The sequence below is a fragment of the Pseudoliparis swirei genome, chromosome 22 (genome assembly GCF_029220125.1).
Source record: "Pseudoliparis swirei isolate HS2019 ecotype Mariana Trench chromosome 22, NWPU_hadal_v1, whole genome shotgun sequence".
NCBI classification, from domain to species: Eukaryota; Metazoa; Chordata; class Actinopteri; order Perciformes; family Liparidae; genus Pseudoliparis; species Pseudoliparis swirei.
In genome coordinates, this window is record NC_079409.1 from 12293122 (window position 1) to 12313657 (window position 20536).

General features: G+C 44.7%; 1 protein-coding gene and 2 non-coding genes across 3 annotated transcripts; 1 reads left to right on the plus strand and 2 right to left on the minus strand.

The window, feature by feature from the left end:
- The first annotated feature begins 8 nt into the window (after positions 1–8).
- On the plus strand, positions 9–20536 carry invs (inversin). The gene is made up of 19 exons (XM_056444002.1): positions 9–71; positions 639–744; positions 5846–5945; positions 6618–6781; positions 8077–8250; positions 8855–9022; positions 9151–9331; positions 10943–11052; positions 11239–11410; positions 12257–12412; positions 12571–12692; positions 13204–13311; positions 13396–13502; positions 13590–13799; positions 14768–14979; positions 15183–15750; positions 16378–16529; positions 19712–19798; positions 19869–20536. The coding sequence occupies exons 2-19, from the start codon at positions 742–744 to the stop codon at positions 19982–19984; spliced, it is 2910 nt and encodes a 969-aa protein (XP_056299977.1). The 5' UTR covers positions 9–71; positions 639–741; the 3' UTR covers positions 19985–20536.
- trnat-ugu (transfer RNA threonine (anticodon UGU)) lies at positions 17393–17464 on the minus strand. Its single transcript has one exon. It is a non-coding gene; the product is annotated as a tRNA-Thr (tRNA).
- trnat-ugu (transfer RNA threonine (anticodon UGU)) lies at positions 19453–19525 on the minus strand. The gene has a single exon. It is a non-coding gene; the product is annotated as a tRNA-Thr (tRNA).

Sequence of the window (20536 nt, forward strand, 5' to 3'; positions counted from 1 at the left end):
ATGCAACGGGAACAGTTAGTTAGAAGAAAGCTTTCCAAAGCGTTTTATTTGAGAGGAAAGAAAATCAAACGGTAACTATAACACCGACGAAGGAGAAGTGGAAAGGACACATTATTAGAATGCAAAAGCATTTACGTTATATATAGTGTATCCACTGTCACACATTTGTTCTCTGTGTTTCTTAGCTCGCGTATAAATAACTGATTTATCTCGAGTTGGGGGGAGTTGCATCATTATGCTTCACTTTTTGTAATAGTCTTTTCGATCTGTTCTCCACCATCCAGCAAGGCGTTTGAAGTTGTTGCACTCGAACTTACTTTGTAGCACAACACTTAGTAATTTCACCTTTAGATACTTCGATGATCATCATTGCAAATAGTTTCCCTAAATCCAGAAGCATGTAAATATGCAGCTGCTGCTTTGTCAAACACAGACTCCACAAACTCAACAACGCGTTACTTAAACAAAATAATATCCCACCACAGATGAGAAGACTGGTTAACCAGAATTATATGTCACTCTGAGGCATCATCTCTCTGCCTGTATTCAGTACAGGGGCAATGAGATGCTGGCTCTTATTTGTGGGAACAGGTGGGCTGGTCTCAGTATGTGAGTGATCCTCTTCTCTTCCCCTGCAGGAGCCAGGATCAGGGCAGGTCGGGGACCTGGATGTGCATCCACACCCACAAAGGATGCTCTGAGCTGAGAAACGTCTGCTGAAGTGTCCCCCTCAACGCGGCCATGGTGAGAATCCAACACACATAGAGAAGCTAGCCATATTTAATTAAGGTTTATAAATCCCAGAATAGTTTAATGTAGTTATTGATTGTAACTGGGTTTTTTTTCCATCTCTCTCCTGTACTACTGGTGTATAATTCTCTCTAGAGTAAAACCATTGACACTCTGTGGAACAACCCTAATTTATAATGCTGGAACAGCCTAATTGTTAAGGAGATTAAGGTGGAATGTTGAATTGAATCCCAGCATTAATATTTGATGGGCTAAAGCTGTCCATAGGGGGTTCACAGTGTGTGAGCAAGTCACAGATGGAGTCAGAGGAAGATGTATCTCTCTCTTCCTGTCTGAATATCAGGGTGGATACAAAGGGACGCATAATGTCTTTCTTAAATTGTTAAGATAGAAAGAAAATAAGAATAAACTATGTCATAATATCCCCCAAAGAATAATCTGTCAGTATTGTTACATATATCACCATATCTGCTGAGGTATGAAAAAAACACTTGTTGAGCTGTTTATGCTGTGTGTGTTGCGTTAAACTATATGGTAAAGTTAATTCAAACTGAAACAATATCTATATTTTCCAAGCTCTTCACTATATGTTACTACCAGGCTTTACATTGACTGATTATTTTATGAACAGAAAAGACACATTGATGTAAAGTTACAGAAATATGAAACAAAGAAAAAGAAGATACTCTTTATATTTGAGAAAAATAATACAAAAGCCTTCTCCAATAATTCATTTATGGAATACAAATGTTTTTTTCTCAGTAGATTGGCAAATTAAGGTACAGCGTAATAATGTCTACACATTAAAATCCTCCTGTAAAATCAGGCCTGTTATTACTGACTAAAAAATGTGTGACATGTTGAATTTCTTACAAGTTTGTGTTTTGTCTTGTACTCAGCTGCAAAGCAAATAAAGCTACATATGGAGAGTTATTTTGGTTTCTAACCGTACATGTGTATTTTGTGAGGTAACCTTGTCTAAAGACAGTCCGATCACACTCAATGCTGCTACACCTTTACAGCTCTCCCTGCACTTTGATTTCATCTGCCCATCCTCTTCCTATTTCGCCATTTCTTGCCTTTTCTGTTTTCTATCTCGCATTGCTTTCATTGATTTTTCTGTTTGTTTTTCCAGCTGATTATGTCCCTGTACTCTGATTCGCCGGTGGGCAAATTGCTCTCTGTGCTTTAATTGGACATTTAATTAGATCACAGTTTTAGTCCAATTAGACTCAGAGGTGTTGGAAAAGGGATACGGAGGGGAGAAGAGGAAAAAGTCCCCAAGCTGGTCTCTGTCTCCCTTTCCCCTTCTCGTTCACTCCCCTCCTCTACTCACTCATTTTCTTCCTCTGTCTTTTTCTGTTCGCTTTTCCGTCTCTCGCCGCCCTGCCTCTTGAGGGCGGCTCATTAGTGACATAATGGGATGATACAAAACACACAGCTCTCTAACTCTTAGAGTGTCTCAAGCAGGGCCTGGACCAGAGTATCAGCTCACTTTAACAGAAGTTGCATGCTTGTTTTTTGGGTGTTTTTTTGGGTGTCATGTAGTATTGAAAGGGAAAGCAAAGGTGTTTGAGACAGAGCATGGATGTTATTCGTGTCTCTGATTAATCTCCAGCACAGTTTGCCAGTCACAGCAGCATCGACCAGCCCCTCAACCTCCCCCACATACACACACACATACAAACACACACATGCCACAAACATTAACGACATGCTGGGCAGAACCCTATCGACTCTGTGGAGTGCTCCGGTATGATATCACTACACCTAATGAGGCTAAGATAAGCCTCATTAGCAGCAGTGCTCATTTACATGCCAGTCAAATGCAGCGCTATTCTGCATCATTTTTATCTCCCTTATGCTTCTCCCCTGTTCCCCCTTTTGTTGTCATAGTTCTCACACAGAGCGCTGACTCCGAGCATAAACAACACGGTGCCCCAGTGGCCCAATACACCTGGGCGAGTGTAAACACACACCCAGCTGGATGTGGACACTTGCGCTCAGATGAAGCGCCTCAGAGGACACAAGTCAATCTCTGAGTCCCTTGAGGAGTCACACACATCACCTTCCGCTCTGACTCCATCCTACCCTCCACCTGCAGGAGAAAGATAGAGGACCGACTCCTGCTGCGTCCCGTACTCTACACACTCACACACCCGACACCTCATATTGTGTGTGTGTGTGTGTGAGAGAGAGAGAGAACGACAGGCAGCAGGCAGGGGTGCTTTAGCCACAGGCGTCACTACCTGACCCCCGTAGCTGTGAGATTGACAGCTGTGGTCCCGCCTAATTGCATTACTCTCCCAGGTGATTGGCTCACGCCCTGGGGGCTCATTTGTCAGGATGTATTGTGGTAATGATGTAAATTAGCAGATCTATGTGTCACTCAGTCTTCTCGCCCCCTGCTGATTGGCTCTGCTGAGCCCCAGGGCCCGGCCCCCAGCTGAGGGAGCCAGCTCATTGGTCCTTGGGGAACCAGGAAGTCCCCTAGAAATAGGGCTTTACAGATTGGGCATCCCTGTGGGCTGATATTATCCTTCCTCCCAATTCTTTACCTGTCAGTCAAATCCCAAGGACTGATCCCCGCAGCCTTTATCTCCTATCGAAAACCTTGATACACACACACACACACACACATACACACACACACACACAGACAGACAGACAGACATGTTGATAGTTTTGGATCGATAATGGCCCTATGTAAGAAACTAAACAGTGTGTGTGTGAGGGGGGGGGGTTGTGTGTGTGTGTGTATGTTTGTGTGAAATTGAATTGAAATAAAGGCCACCGGCTCAGGATCTGTTCCCCACTGCTTTCCCAGCATGCCGTAGCAATGTCCTCTATCAAAAGCAGACACCTTCATAGTGAAAGACCGCCAGAGAAACAAAGAGACAAACGCACCGAAAACTAACATGCACACTTTAACTCTCCATTTTGTAGTGTGTGTGTGTGTGTGTGTGTGTTTTACAACACTCCTGTAGTGTTGCTGAAAGGATTTGTGGGAGTTTCTGGATTCTTTGTTAAACTCACTGCAGTTATATGAGGCTGAATATGAATAAAGACTAAATAATGTCAGCATCAGCATGAATCAATACTTATACAGATGCACAATCACTTGGTCTGGACCTCAGCCTGTGATCAATAGTTGACTCTGAGTTATTGTCTTCACATTAACAAGTGGAGTGCTCCCTGAGGAACACATGAATGGCTAAATGAGACCACTTCAAACCTCTCAACAGGACCTGGTGTTGTTTTTACACCATCCTTTGTTTGATTTCAGACTTTGCAAAAGCCTTTTTAGCCAAATTTGGATGCACTGTAGGTGTTTCCAAAACACTCGGGTCCTCATGAAACTCTAATTGCCCGCTCTTGGCTTTATGAATGTCCCTCAAATAGATTTAAATATTGACTTGTGTCCCTCATGTCAGGGTTTCTGCATCTAAGATTTCTCATAAATCAATTCATATTTTCATTGTGGCACCTGGGGATTTTATATTGACTTCAGAAATGCAGAAAAAGAGCAAAATAAGTCAACAAAAGCAAGAGAAAAGTTTGGAATGATGTGAATATCTGTCATTTGTGTAAGATGTCGTTAAAATCAGAATCATGATATTACTTTTTCTGAACTGTGGCCATGTATCTCTGCTATTTCTGCATGTGTTAGATATTAGTATGAGCACGCTGTATGTGTGTCTGTGTGTGTATGAGTGTGTGTGTGTGTGTGTGTGCCGTCACGCACATGCATTACTGACTGAGTAATCATTGTAAATTAGAAATGTTTGTGGTTGATTTTGGTAAAGCCCCCGTAAATACTCTCTCTCACGGAAAATAACTTCCCATGACGTGGCACATGTGCCAAACTTACACACACACCGACGCTCACACACACCTTCATGTGCCGCATCTACCAACCTACTTTACGTGCACATATACCTACTTTCCAGTAAATATAGTAAATTAACTAACCTGTATTAAGTCTCCGCCACTACTTGACAGAGCGTGAGAAAGCAGCAAGCATGATGGGTAATTGCCATGCTGCACGCAGGGTCTACAGGAGAACACTTTATGAGGTGATGGCGAGGGAATGGAGAGGGGGATGAGAAGGAACGATGGATGACACCGGCATATTTCCTCCCCACTTCAGATCTTAGTTATTTTTACCAATAGTTAAAAAGTTTGAGTGTGGCCGAGGTAATCAGCCTGCCTGTATCAATATGTCCTATTAGTTGTACTGAATAAAACTGATAGTAGAGATTCAGATCTATTTGTGTCACCGATAATGAAGAAATTGTAGAAATTTCAAATTTCGGCATAAGTTTATGCCTCTAGCGTTTATGTGTTTAGGGGCAATAATTGATTTCTGTGTTGTGCCCCGCAGGGCTTGTCCCACATCTCTAAACCCATGCACACACACACACACACACACACATGCACGCACACACGCGCACATGTGCATACACACACACACACACACACACACAGCAAGGCATGCTGCAGTATTAATGAGACATGAATAAGACATGAAGAGAGACCCCCCTCTTACACACACACACACAGGGTCTCCCCCTCCCCAGCTGCTTCCTGTCTGCAGATTACCCAGCTTTCACTGGGCTCTGGTTAAGTGGGGCCAGGAAGAGATTTAGCCCCCTCAGCAGGAGCAGACGCACACATATACACTCACAAGCACACATATAAGCGTGTGCACGCACAAACTCCCTACTGTAAAGAAACATCAGAAAGTAGCTGTTCTATTGTGTGGTTGACTGCATTGTTTGAGGATCAAAAATTAAAGTTTGCGTTGTCGTCGACTGAAATAAATGTAAACTATGAGGGGACATTGTAAATGGTGTTTCTGTATGCGAGTGTTATATAAAACTAAATTCATAATTTCTTTACATTTGTTTGTGTGGGCTACTAGGAGTGATTTAGAAATGAGCATTTTAACACGGTGTGTTATATATCATTGTGCATGAACGGCTTAAATGTACTTATGTCCAGTTGTGAGGTGTGTTTGGAATATCTCGGCATCAAACAGCCGACTGTCTGTCGAGGCGGGTTGTGTGTGACCTTCTATGCGTTTGTGTTGCAGGCCTCGGCGACGTCGAGCCCAGGACCCGCGTCTCTGGGCTCGCAGGTTCACGCTGCAGCTGTCAACGGCGATCGGAGCGCTCTCCTCAAACTCATCACAGGTATAGGCAATCAGTTCCTAAACGCATTACAGGTTTAATTACTACACCAACTGCATCCCATAGGTCACGCTCACAAAGCCATCAAGACGCCTTAAACACACAGGGTTCAACTCTCATTAATTAGTTGGAAGTGTTTTCTTGTTTCTATGAGGAACATTTCTTTGCTTTTCAGTCATCTGGAGAAAGGTCAGAGTGCAGGGACAGCTGCAGCAGCGGGTAGGAGTAGAAATTACAGCAGAGCAGGTGGTCAGGTCAGCATGGAAGCTGGAACCGTGGTCAATCAGCTGAAAGGATGGTCCACCCTTCTGCGAAAGTGCTGACATTATCTGGACATTCAGCCAAGTGGATATTTAACCTTGAATATGGAGAAAACTGAGTCTTGCTCCGACTAGAAATGTCTGGCAAAAAAATAGATGAACAGCGTTACAGTATTTCATTCTGGCGTCCAGCTGCTCCAAATAAATTTAAAAAAGTGGATGTGGAATTCCTAATAAACACAAGCAGTAAAAGACTGCATTTTAAGTATGAGGAGTCACCTTTTATAAATAGTTGTATCACGTATTCCATCACAAGTCACGAAATTGTTCTTTGTAAATTATACGCATATTAACAAATCTTGATCCTCTGGCTTAAACTGTGCTGTGTGTGTGTGTGTGTGTGTGTGTGTGGCAGATCCGTCGCTGCGGGACCGTGAGGACCAGTTTGGCCGGACCCCTTTGATGTACTGCGTGCTGGCTGACCGACTGGACTGTGCAGAGATTCTGCTGAAGGCCGGCGCCTCGGTCAACAAGACCGACCACAGCCAGCGCAGCGCTCTGCACCTCGCCGCGCAGAAGGTTTCTGCATTCACAAATACACACACGGACATACACATGTTGCACTGTTGATAAAGTTAATTCACAAGAATTGTTAAGTGGATGGATGTAAAAAGACGCAATATGAAGACTAAGTGTGATCATAAAGGTTTAATGGCAAAGAGAGAAAATGAAACCATTAACTCCAGTGGGAAGCCAGTGCCCCCTAGTGGCTGTAGTTATGGCTTTAGGGCTTATGGGGGTGAATATCAACTCATTTAAAATCCTGCCACACTGTTGTAATGAGTTTTACTCACACAAAAAGTCTTATGAATAGAGAATAATTCTGCATGGTGAAGATCCTGTTTCACTGCATTTCACCCAGCAGAACGTATGCAGCAAGAAGAGATTAATGTAATTGTCACCTTCCACCCAAGTCTCGATTTAGGAATAGCCAAAAGAGACAATAATCATGAGACAGGGTGGTCTGTTGTCTCTTCAGGGATGTAGCGGGGGAACAGTGGGATGTGCTACTAATAACATCTCTTTACGACTCATTTATCGGTGGATTCTTTTATGGAAATGCACTGATACAGGATCATCATATCATTGAAGAGAGAGGGGGATTAATAGGTTATTGGGGATTGTCCCATAGCTAGATTGTGTGTGTGTGTGTGTGTGTGTGTGTGTGTGTGTGTGTGTGTGTGTGTGTGCGCGCGTGCGTGCGTGTGTGTGTTTGGGGATGCTAGTGATGGGAAGCCCTGTCTCTTTGACATCTGATCAATAAATGGCTGAGACAGGGAGAGAGGCCAGGGATTACCGATCTAATTGGACTGAGAATAGGGAGGAAGGGAACACACACACACACTCACACTCACACTCACACAGTCTGGATGCATGCTCACACTCACGATAGATCTGTCAGACTGTGGCGTTGTGGTCACAGGACGGCAAATATACTAAACACACTCGCCCGCGTTCACGGTCATGCCTGTGTGGACACTCACATCCTGTTGTCCAGCGACAGCTGTTGCACAATACATCATCCGGCGGCCCGGTGGCGAGAGACCAAAACTGAGGATGAGGATTTGGAGGGGAGGACAGGCAGAGAGCCGATGTTTAATGTTTAACAGCTCATCGCAGAGGCAGGAGGAGGGAAGATGGATGACCTGCGGATTGAACCAGACACAGCTAAAAGCCTGGTGTGTGTGTGTGTGTGGGTGTGTGTTTGTGTGTGTGTATGTGCGCGCGTGTGGGTGTGGGTCTGTGCGTATCATCGCTGCTCATTCACAAATAATATTGGTGACTTCTGGGAAAATTGTGCTTGTGTGTCGCAGGGGAATGTGCGTATTCTGAAGCTGCTGCTGTCCAGGCGTGCTAATTGGCTGCAGAAAGATTTAGAGGAGATGACCCCGCTCCACCTGGCCACCCGACACCCATCCCCAAAAGCCCTCGCCCTGCTGCTCAAACACATTGGACCCGGAGAGGTTGACACACAGGAAAAGAACAAGGTACGACAGTACCGATACACACTAACAAGTAGTTGGAAGACTGTTTGTAATTACCGGTTGTCCTCAGTCAGAAACCAGCCAGTCTGGGCATCAATCAGTTATCTCTCTGCATGTTGTTATTTAGACTGAGGATAGTTCGTTTGAAGCTTCAGGAATTTGAGGTCATGCACACAAACACCGAGAGGCACACTCACACAGCAGTGAACAATTTAACAATCTGTGGCTTTGTCTGGTGTTCAGCTGATAAGAGCACAAACACACAAACAGTCTCCTTTGTCTGTTGGGGCTGATGTGTGTCTGACATCAGAAGTTAGTCTTCTAATAATCCAATATGCATCATCGTGTCAGATGACAGTGGTTTCAGTAAATCTCAGAATAGTTCAGTAGCCATCATGGGCGCACTATCTGAGTTACAATCTCAGCTCAGTGCTGGATCTTCAATAAGAGCTTTGTTTAGCACGATGCCTTCATATTTCTGGTCAAAGTGGAGTAATTATTTGAACGTAAATGGAAACCTCAAACCTGGTGTTACAACAGCCCCCTCTGTTTTGAACTTCATCATCTGTGGCTCTTCCTTTTCATCTCTCACTCTTTCTCTGTGCAGCAAACTGCTCTCCATTGGTCGGCTTTCTATAACCGACCGGAACACGTTCGCCTTCTGATCAAGCACGATTCCAACATTGGGATCCCAGACAGCGAGGGCAAGATCCCTCTGCACTGGGCAGCGCACAGTCAGGAGGCCAGCGCCACACAAACTGTCCGCTGTATACTGGTACACACTATTGTGCACACACACACACACACACACACACTCTAGTGAATCTGCCATCATCATCCTCCATTTCCAACCGTCAGTCTTTTACTTTTTGTGTGTGTGTGTGTGTGTGTGTCTGTGAGAAGGAAGCAGCTCCCACTGAATCCCTGTTGAACTGGCAGGACTATGAGGGCCGGACGCCCCTGCACTTTGCCGTTGCCGACGGTAACGAGGCAGTGGTGGAGGTGCTGACGTCCTACGAGGGCTGTAATGTGACCGCTTATGATAACCTCTTCAGAACACCGCTGCACTGGGCAGCGCTGCTCGGTGAGTGAACGCACATCCTGTACGTGACCCCCTGCAGCCTGAACGGCAGCTACACACTGAAATTAAGGATTTCAAATTGTCCCCAAAAATAATTCTAATTAGAAAAAGTTTACACTGGTCAACTGAATCAAAGCCAAAATGGATTAGTTTGTTATCCACATGATAAAATGATGTAGCCACAATAGCATCGTGTTTTAGGGATGGCGATGCTTGTCTGTTCTTCTGGTCCGCCACCAGACTCAAATATCCAAACGATATGGAGAAAATCTGATATCACAATATTCTGACCAAATACCAAGATATCAAGGATGACCATTGGGGATTTCAGATGGAATAATCAGGTTGGATTAGAAAATGAGGGTTCACTTTCCTGTAATCCAGCCTTTAAAACCACTTATGCCATATCACAATATCCAAAATATAAGACTCATATAACAATATAAATAATATCAATATATTGCCTGGCTCTACTTACATGACACGGTAAGATCAGGCACGTGCACAGATAGAGCCCTAGTGGTGCTCAAGCACCAGCCCTTTGGATGAGTAAAGTGCCCTTTTTGCTGGAGCCCACTTTTTTCATTCATCAGGATTTAAGAATAAAAGTTACTCTCTCTGTCATCAACTCCCCCCAAATGTGTTTTAATATCCGACGGGGCATTTATTTGAGTTATTGTGAGAATTTCGCCCCGACATGCTCCGCGACGCTCACGAAATCCGTGATTTCAAAGCCTTGTCCAGCTGTTTACTGACATTAGTTATGCTTAGAGAGAGAGAGAGAGAGAGAGAGAGAGAGAGAGAGAGAGAGAGAGAGAGAGAGAGAGAGAGAGAGAGAGAGAGAGAGAGAGAGAGAGAGAGAGAGAGAGAGAGAGAGAGAATTCTTATGTTATATTCAACAGGGGCTAGTCTAGGATTTGCGTGGCCAGACTGAAAAAAAAATCATACGGCCTCTCTGGTATTGTTCAGAGGTCCGGGCCAAATGTGGAGGCGGGTCGGATCCGGCCCGCGGGCCTTAGTTTGAGGACCACTGCTCTTGGCTGTTGATGTCTATCAATATCGCTCATTTTGAAAATGACGTAAGAGGGCAATACGGAGCCGTGTCAGACAAGCGAGGAGGGCAATACGTGGCTGGCATGACTTCCATTAGCCAATCAGAACGCTTGTACTGTTGTTGCTATATAACAATTCATCTTTATTCATAAAGAAAATGTAAGCTAGCGGTCTTATCCTGCCCAGAGGAAACGCAGGTCGAGGACAGCTTCATCACTGTAATGCTGCTTATGCTTCAACTCTGTCAGAATTTTTTTTTGCCATTGGGTGCCCTTTTTTTTGGTTTGAGCACCTGCCCCCCAAAATGTCTGTGCACGTGCCTGGGTAAGATGGTAAATATTTTAAACATTATACCTGCTTAACATTAACTTTGGTTAGAGATTGTGTAAATATTGATAATGTTGAGTCAGTGTGGAGTTATTTGTTTTTCTGTTCACAGTTTGTAAAGTAAACTGAAAAAAGCAATGTTAATGAGATTAATGAGAGATAAAAGGGGGCCTTTGTTGGAGAGTACAGTCAAGCAGTTGTTCCAGCTCCTTGCTGTAAACATGTGTTTTCCAGGCCATGCCAGAATTGTCCACCTACTGTTGGAGAGAAACACATCGGGCACTATTCCCTCTGACAGTCAAGGAGCCACTCCTCTGCACTACGGTGCTCAGAGCAACAACGCTGTGAGTCGTAGACACTCACACAAACAGCTGGGAACCTGCCGAGTCAGCATCACACACGTTTATTCAAAATACAACATTGCCGATAAAGAAATAAATCTGTTTCATCATGCATGTTCAGTATCCTTCCAATGTCCAATAAACTAAACTACACCCAAAACAAAATGATCTTCCCATGTGTGTCTTCAGGAGACGGTGGGTGTGTTTCTGTCCCACCCGTCTGTGAAGGATGAACCCGATCTGGAGGGGAGGACGGCCTTCATGTGGGCCGCTGGGAAGGGCAGTGATGATGTCATCCGCACCATGCTGGGCCTCACCCCTCACATTGACATCAACATGGCCGACAAGTATGGAGGCACCGGTGAGCAACTGAGAAGCAAGAGGAGCATCTGAGGCTCCTCGAAACTGCTTTGACCCACATCCCCCACTTTTCCCGCAGCTCTCTGTCTAATTCCAGGGCATGGCAACATCATCTCCCATGTCCTGATACTGTGCACAAACACACACACACACGTTTGTCTTGGTTAGGTTTGTTTCTTTCAGAGTGTGGCGTGCTGCTTGTTTTAGGCTAGGGGTGATGATTCCACGGGAATTCCAACTAAATTGCTAAAGACAGCACGAGACTGACAGAGAGAGGGAAGTGATACTATCAGCAGAATTAGTGTGAGCCCGCTCAATAGACTACCACCACTGCCAGCACTGTCCTCACACACACACACACACATAAGCGCTCACCAATGCAGACACACGCGACTTACTGCCACACTCTGACCCCCTGGGCTGTTTGGACGTACAATCTCCATGGCGATAGCCCCTCTGCTGAGCCAGGCGGTCAATGTTTATGCATGCATCACATGCGACGGTTGAGTCATCCTAATGAGACGGTGTGCAGGACGGTGGACTGGTGCCCAGATCACTTACATGCACTTGACTCTAGTCTCTGCTATCTGGGGACTGGAGGGGGCGGGGGGGCGTATGGGTAGCCACCGGCCGAAGTGCATTGCTCCTCATTATATTTCTTTGTCTGTTTAGCCCGCCATTGACCAGGCTTTAGCCACAGCCCAGAGTGGAGCTGCAGTCAAGGGGGACGCATGAACAAAGAACAAGGGAGGAGCAGTTGTCCTGAGGGTTTACTGGCCAGTTTCAAGACCTCTTATCTCAGGATGTTTGTCTTTATGTTTCCGTGTCTGTCTGGGTGTTCACGCAGCGCTCCATGCGGCCTCCCTGTCAGGCCATGTGAGCACAGTGAAGCTTCTGTTGGAGAGGGGAGCCATGGTCGATTCTCTGGATGTGATGAAACACACGCCGCTGTTTCGAGCTTGCGAGATGGGACACAGAGATGTCATACTCACACTAATCAAAGGTTGGTGTCGTTGGTACAAGGATCCCAATGATCTGCTTTTCTGTACCACTGTTAACTGATAATTAATCTTTAACTTACTATTAAAGAGACATGAGTGTCGCTCACCACAAGTCTGTATGCATGTCCCCACGACTGAATTGTAAATGCAATGAGTGAAGGTTCTGCACGTGTGGACCTGGTGGACGTTGATGGTCACACTGCTCTGCATTGGGCCGCTCTGGGAGGAAACGCTGAGGTCTGTCAAATATTGATGGAGAATGGGATCAGTCCCAATGTCCAGGTATGAATGCACACGCTCTAAACCGATCAGAAACAAAGTATTTTACAACCCTCTTTTAGTGCAGAAGAAAAAAATCTGGTTTAGCAAACCTGACAAATCAGTTTATTCAGAAATGATTTGTCCTCAGCATTCATCTGTTGCACTTTTCAATTTGTATAATCCCACATTATAATGGAAATAATAGGAATCATTATTATTATTTGTAATAGACATTCGCTATGAAGGACAGCTTCAGCATCATGTTAGCTCTGGCTACACTGTGGAGGGCTTTCTATCGACTCCACAAGGATCGTAGATTTGTCTCCTATTAAATGCGCCAACAACAGTTGGACGGCTGAAGCGGCATGTCTAGTACGAATGAAAAAATAAATGAGGATAACAGGAAATGATATCTTTCTCCACACTGCTTTAAGAGCAGAGAGTATAAAATCCGGATCAAACTCATACATCCCGATGTACTCTTTTAATCGTCCTGCATCTGACCGTGAGTGATCTGACCTCTCCTGGGCAGGACCAGGCGGGACGGACTCCTCTGCAGTGCGCTGCTTATGGCGGCTACATCACCTGCATGGCTGTTCTCATGGAGACCGATGCGGATCCAAACATACAGGACAAGGAGGTGCACATCGACTCTTACATGTGAGCTATGTGAGCTTCTGAACGCAACTATATTTTAAACGGGAGCTTTGTTCTGGGTGCACAGGGGCGGACTGCTCTCCACTGGTCTTGTAACAATGGCTACCTGGACGCTGTGAAACTGCTGCTGAGCTACAATGCCTTTCCTAATCACATGGAGCACACTGAAGAGAGGTGAGGACCCAGCCAGTCCAGAGGAAGGAGCTAGAGGGGGGGGGGAGTAGAAGTGGTATGAGTGACACTGGTGTTTGTTGTGCGCAGGTACACCCCTCTGGACTACGCTCTGCTGGGGGGCCACAGTGAGGTGACTCAGTTCATGCTGGAGCACGGAGCTCTGTCCATCGCAGCCATCCAGGACATCGCTGCTGCCTCCATCCAGTCCGTCTACAAGGGCTACACCGTCCGCAAGGCCTTCAGGGAGAGAAAGCAGCTCCTCGTGAGGCACGAGCAGCTGCGCAAGGATGCAGCGAAGTGAGAGATGAGACATGTACACACTTCCATCTCGGTGTCTGTGGACACACAGGACCACACATGCACCGACGCCTTAGTTGCCGTTTGCATTTCTTCGTGATCGTCGTCCGACTCTCATAAACATCCCTCTCTTTGACACACAATACCTTTTGCGTTTGACATTTGCATGCATAGTGTTCATCCCTCACTATCTGTCTCTTGCCTCTTCTTATCGCTCCGATAGGAACAGTCACACTCCGTCCATATCAATCTTTCTCTCTGTCATCCCGGCACACACATATGTCATCCCGCTGTCTCTTTCTCTTCTGGCGTGTTCTTATTTTGTCATTTGCTCACCAGTCTCACCTTTATTCTGTGTTACACAATGCTACTGAGCGGCAAGTTGTTTTAAGAGGGCAACATATCTTCAACATTTCTTGTTATTTCAAGCAGCCAGTTTTATTGAGTTGAATGTGATTTATGAGAGTTGTTTCTTAAAAAGTACTTGAAATATTTTGCCTTCTTATCAGATTTTCTTCTGATTGTTAAACAAGCTGTGACCAAACTTTTTTATTGCTCCTAAAGTTAAAATCCCTTTGCACCAACAAGTTAAAATTTAGTTTTTGTGAACTGATCATTTTCATCTACATTGTATATACTTGATGAAATTATGAAGCTAATTTTTTAAAACAGTTTTATTATGTGTCTATTTTAAGTGGACACAGAATATATAATGATGTGTATTAACCTAAAAAGTGTCATCAGAGCCCATAGTCAAGTGTCCCCTCTGGTAGAATAGCACTTTATGCACTTTGTGTTTAGCTTTCCGTCTAAAGGACTTTCATCAGAGCGTACATGCTTCAACAAATGTCTATACATTCAAAGAAGAGTCTCCATGCTTCCTGCCTAGACTTTGGCTTTTCATGTGGTACGTTTCAGACAAAACTGTTATCCACGCTTATATATCCAACCGCTTTTTTTGTGTCTAGGAAACGAGGGGAAGAACAGCGAAGGAGAAAAGCTGTGCAGCCAGCCTCTCTGGCCACTGCAGAGAAACGGAGGGTCCCTGTGGTGAGAACCGAGCAGGAAAAGCTCTCCTTGGGGAACATTATAGAGGACTTATCCTTGAATGACTCGGTGGGGGAAACCAAGAAATCAGCCAAAGCTGAACGCGCCAAGAGCAAAGAGGAGAGACTCAAAGGTACACATGTGCAGAAATTCTTTAAATTGCTATGATGGAACTTGAACTTTGAATTTATGAATAGTGGGGTTGACAGTTATGGTATTGGTATTAGAGGCTAAAGTAAACTTGTATTTGAGAAATTGCATTTGTTTTTCATGTGGTGGGTGTCATGTTGATTATATAGAATAACATATACATAAATATATACTTCCTCCCACCAGCCCACAAGAGCAGATCCTCCAGAAGAAGTAAAGCAGTTGAAACACATGAGGTTCCGGACGACGCTCCGGACCGCCGCTGTCATGTGACCGGTGACGACACTGTGCCCGGTGCTCTCCAGACCACCAGGCTGAAAGAACTTCTCTCTCCTGCCAGTTGCAGCCGGCCACCCAGCCTCAAACCAGGACCCCCCTCTATGCCCAAAGTCAGGGAACGACCTTCCTCAAACACATGTGTTGCAATGACAGACACCACTGACACTATTACCAGAGAATGCATCCCTCTAAAGAAGAGAGACGCTCACATGGCGGCCCCCGGCCAGACTGATGCTCCCACCGCTCCACAAAAGCACAGAAACCATAAGGAGCCGACTTCAGAAAAGGCCGCCAAAGACGTAACTTACATTCCCTCATTAAGAAGCAGTTCATCTTTAGACCACAAAAGCCCCCTAAGAAAGACTCAGTCTGCCACACATGCACCCAACTTGACACGCACGCACAGGGAACACAACAAAGAGCAGCGCAGGCGGAGGAATGAGGCTGCACGCATCATCCAGAGAGCTTGGCGAAGGTGAGTTCACGTGTGTGTGTGTGTGTGTGTGTGTGCGCTTGTGTTTGTACCTGGAGGGGTGTTCAGTAGCTGCAGCCTCTCTAGCAGTGGGAGATAGGTGATGCCATGTGGTGCCCACATGTGCCCACTCCCACATACATGCCAACCCATTCTCATCTCTCCTGTAACCCCCCCCCCCTTACACACACACACACACACACACACATTGTTGGTCTGGATGCCATCAACATCAACACTTGAGCAGTAAGGGGGAGAGCGTGGGAGATGGGTGAGATGAGGAGGCAGGGGACAGACGAGCTATAATCTAGAGCTTTCATACTGGTTTAACAAGAGGCTAAAAGTTCAGCCGTGCTGCTCTAATCGCTACCAGCAGGCGCTCTTTGCTTTCCTCTTGCTCTTACACACTCCGTGTTCCTCTTAGACGTTGCCAGTCCGCCACAGGAGGTCCTCTGTTTCCATTCTGCTTCACAATTATATTATATATGTGCTGCCTATTAACTGCCTTAAATACATTTTGTTTACTTTGTTTATGCTTAGTGAGTCTTAGTGTTAGGACTTGCCAGCTTTTAAACCTTTGAACACAGTCTGAATTCTCTTTTATTGAACACTGTGCATGTGTGTCTGCAGGTTCCACACACGCACAAGGAAAGAGGGACAGAGCCCCGAGAAGGTGGAGTCAAATTATTCAAACCACGCCCACACCAGGAAGAAGATGGAAATCCAAGGTCAATCCAACAAACTGTCGGCGGGTAAAGGCTCAGTGCTACAAAGTATCTATGGTGAGATCATTGCTTTTTGCTCTGTAGACACAAGATGTGATAACACAGATTAAATGTGCCATTCATATACTCTAGATATGATATATATCTGTTGAGCAGAGTCGTTACAGACCCTTAGCCGTCCTTGAGAGCAGTTTGTATATCTGGTGGTGTAATTTATCAGAATGATGGCACACTGTTTGGAAATGGATACGTCATTATTATAACAGCGCATCACTGTTTCCATGAGCTGTACAAATTTGCAGGTCACAATTTAACAAACGTAACCTCAGAGCTGTGACTCCGTCAGAGCCGACTGGACCCGACATCAAAACAGGAAAAACGTATTCCTTGGATTTGTCCGTCACATGAGTTTCAATTTAAGTGAATGGGAGTGAATATGCATTCATGGATCAGTCAGGTGATATTCGGTATTTTTATTATGGGCAGCTTTTATGGAAAATAAACTCGTGATAATGAATTCATCCTTTTTTCTTCAATAAAACGATGTGTTTGAGACCAATTTTGGAAAGATTTCTGTCCTCGGTGGGAACACATGGTCTTTGAGCTGGGTGCCACAGACTGGGATGGTCGAAACATAAAACAAGCTACAAGTTACTTAGTAAACATTGTATTATGATTCATGATGAGATCAATTCAAACATGCAAGAGGATTTGTCAATTGTACTGCAGCGGAGTAAAATAATTGTGGATAAAAGTTTACAGATCCTGAAGAAGTAGTCAATGCAAGTCAATGCAAAAAAGATTGTTGAAGTACATGATGTCTTCAGATCAGGCATAAGTAGTGCCGTTAAAAAACTTGAAGTTACTTTGGTAACGTAGGTTTGTTAATGACAACAAATTATTAAGAAAATGCAAAATACAGGCTCCAATGAGGTTTGAACTCATGACCCCTGGTTTACAAGACCAGTGCTCTACCACTGAGCTATAGAGCCTCTGTTGTCTGACATGTTTCAGCTCAGCATCATAAAGACAACCTGAACAACCATGGGCGTTGGTGTGACTTGTTTGACCAGTTCCCTTTGTTATGCAGCAGCAGCTGAATGCAGGAACTGCTCCCACGAGTTAACTGCAAATCTAAATGTTGGGAAGCTTTGGACTGTGGCCTATAATAGCTGATAATGTTATTATGAATATCGCCAGCCTTATCTTGACATGATAAACCAACTGTTGAATCACTTGCTGTACTGCTCTCAAGGCTGAAACTTCCACGCGTGCCGTATGTCAGCGAGGTCACAGCCTGTACTGCTTAGATTGTGAGCAGCATTCTCTTGAGTTGCAACCGACAGAGAGCAGCGCAGCTACAGCACTTTTCTAACCCTAATGGGCGAATGGTGCAATGAAAATCATCCCATTGGAAACAGAAGAAGCTGGAAATCAGGATGGTTGTCATCCCAGTGTAGAACATGCCGTCAGTGACACATTCTGGAAACAGGAACCCATGTAAATGTCTGGGTGACGCTTCAATCGACATACCAGGACAGTATCAGCCTGGTGTCCTGTGTGGAACCTCTGGTCGGGTTAGCCCCTCAGACAGGCCTGACCTTCATCACACATCACTAGGTGATGATGGGGGAATGGGCAGGAACCTGGCTGCGCCAAAACATACAAGCATGCACGCTGTCACCGCTCCCAGACTGAGCCCCCTGACGTGGTTTTCCCCACCCCTTTCTCACCTCCCTCTCTCTCTCCCCTTTTCGCTCTCTGACAGTCCTGGCACTGTGAAAAGTTCAGAGCTGTCAGGGGGAATGTCAGACGACTGCGTAGAGCCATCAGCTGAACGCACACACAAACCCCGACACAGTGCCAGCCAGCCACGCACACACACAAACACACACACAGCCACACACATGCACGCACACACACACACCTTTGTTTGTGTTTATTTGTTTTCCTGGGAAGTCAAGCATTTGACACAACTCTAGACTGGGTCACACTGCTCCGTTAATCATCATTTCTTAATTGTCTGTTAATTATTTTATCTAGTGTAGATAACACAACTACGTGCGTCACAGATTTGCTGTGTGCAAGCTTGATTTATTTGTTGATTAAATGCTATACCTGTGCACAGTAACATTGCATGTTAAGCAAAGACACCACGACACTTCCTCAGTTGATTACTTGCATTAAAGACAATTACTTGTTGTCGTAGAAGTGTTCTAAAATTGTATGTTTAAAATCGCAAATGAGGCATTCACTTATTAAATATGGGCTAGTTTGCACATTTCTAAGTAATTTGAAGATTGGATAGTCAAGTTAAGCATTTCTCTTTTTCTTATTACGTGTTTTTCTGAAATGTTATGGTTGAATATGGAAATGTATGCAAAATCTACAAACACACAAAGACAAAGTAGAAATTAAACAACTAAAATGTGTATTTTGGATGTTTTCTTTCCACGGGTCTGAAAGAAAACATTATGGAACAAAATAGCCAAAAATTTCATTATCAGAACATGAAAAAAGGCGTTTTCCCTGTCGTAGACCTCCCCTTTAACCCTCCTGTTACCTTTCGGGTCAATTTGACCCCATTCAATGTTTAATGTCGGTGTTCCTTCGGGTCAATTTGACCCCAGGCTGTTAAGAAATATCAACTTTTTTTATATATTTAAAGGGCTATTTAGGTAGTCAACAAACAAACAAACATAAAGTACCTCACACTTAAACTTGGGAAACAATATTAATTCTAATAATTTTCTGGAGGTTTTAATTCCAGTTACCTTTACATTTACTAAAATATGTTAGTAAATGTAAAGGTAACAGGAGGGTTAAAACACAATAACTGTAACAATGGTTGTTTCCAGCAAGCTCCTCCAACACTTGACAATGACTTCTTCCCTGTGCTCGTCTTGATAGGCTGTGCATTAAAACACTGTATTCAAGCTTTAGTTTTTTATAATTCAAGTCATTATTATAAACATAAAAAAGGCTCTAATGAGAATTGAACTCATGACCCCTGGTTTACAAGACCAGTGCTCTAACCACTGAGCTATAGAGCCATAATTATGAGTAATGGAACCAGATCAGGATTATGAAGACGGCATTCTGAACCACCTCGGGTGTGGTACCTGAATAGAGCAACAAGTTAAAGGTGTGTCCACCAGCTGCTTGAATGCATACAGTGTCCACATGATGCAACGATGTCCGACTTTAAACGGCGATAACATTCATTAACTGTCCTTCAGGCAACAAGATGGCCAGACGGGGACGTTCTCTCCGGGACTCTCAGTCTCAGCTGCTGCTGGACACGTCTCTACGCACACAGAGCCAGTGTAAGTCAACGCTCATCAACACGCAGCGGTAATAACGGCAAAGGAGTCATTTTGTTTGCTCTTTCTACAGTGAGCAGTATGGACGGTGTGCACCTGACTGACGCTGTAAATCAAGCCAAGCAGTACTCTTACCACCTGAGACCACATAGTGCTGGACAGGGGACCAGAGGCCGGGGGAAAAACTGAACACACACACACACACACACACACACATTTTCTCAGCTGGCTAGCGGCCTTACCTCTATAGAATTACTTTACACATTGTTGGCTCAATGTGCCAAGCTTTCTAAAATCAAGCCATATGACATCAGAGCCATGACCTCACAGGGTGAGGGTTAAGTCTACAGAAACGGCGTGTGTAAAAGATAACCTTTCATCCATTGTGGACGCAGCACATACACACATCTCCCTCGTTCTCTATTGCTCTCGCACACACACTGCGATAACCTTTCCTCCTGTTCTGGAGAATGAGGCAGTCTATCAACAGCCGGTCATACAGATAGCCCACCTGCAGCCACGGACACACACAGCTACTCTCTCCACAACAGGCTGGTCTCTAAGTGCTTTCCGTATCGAGAGAAAGCTGTATTTCTTAACTATGCAGTTTGCATTTACTTAAATATGCATTTGCACAAAAATAATCAATTCATCTTGTGCAATTTTAGATGTGCCTGAATGTTTTTTATTTGTATTGTATTATAAGAAATATAATAAAACAAATGGACCCAAAACACAGCA

Coding starts and splice junctions, on each gene's coding strand:
- invs (XM_056444002.1), top strand. Junction 8,251..8,854: donor ACACACAGGAAAAGAACAAG/GTACGACAGTAC, acceptor TTCTCTGTGCAG/CAAACTGCTCTCCATTGGTC. Junction 11,411..12,256: donor CGACAAGTATGGAGGCACCG/GTGAGCAACTGA, acceptor GTGTTCACGCAG/CGCTCCATGCGGCCTCCCTG.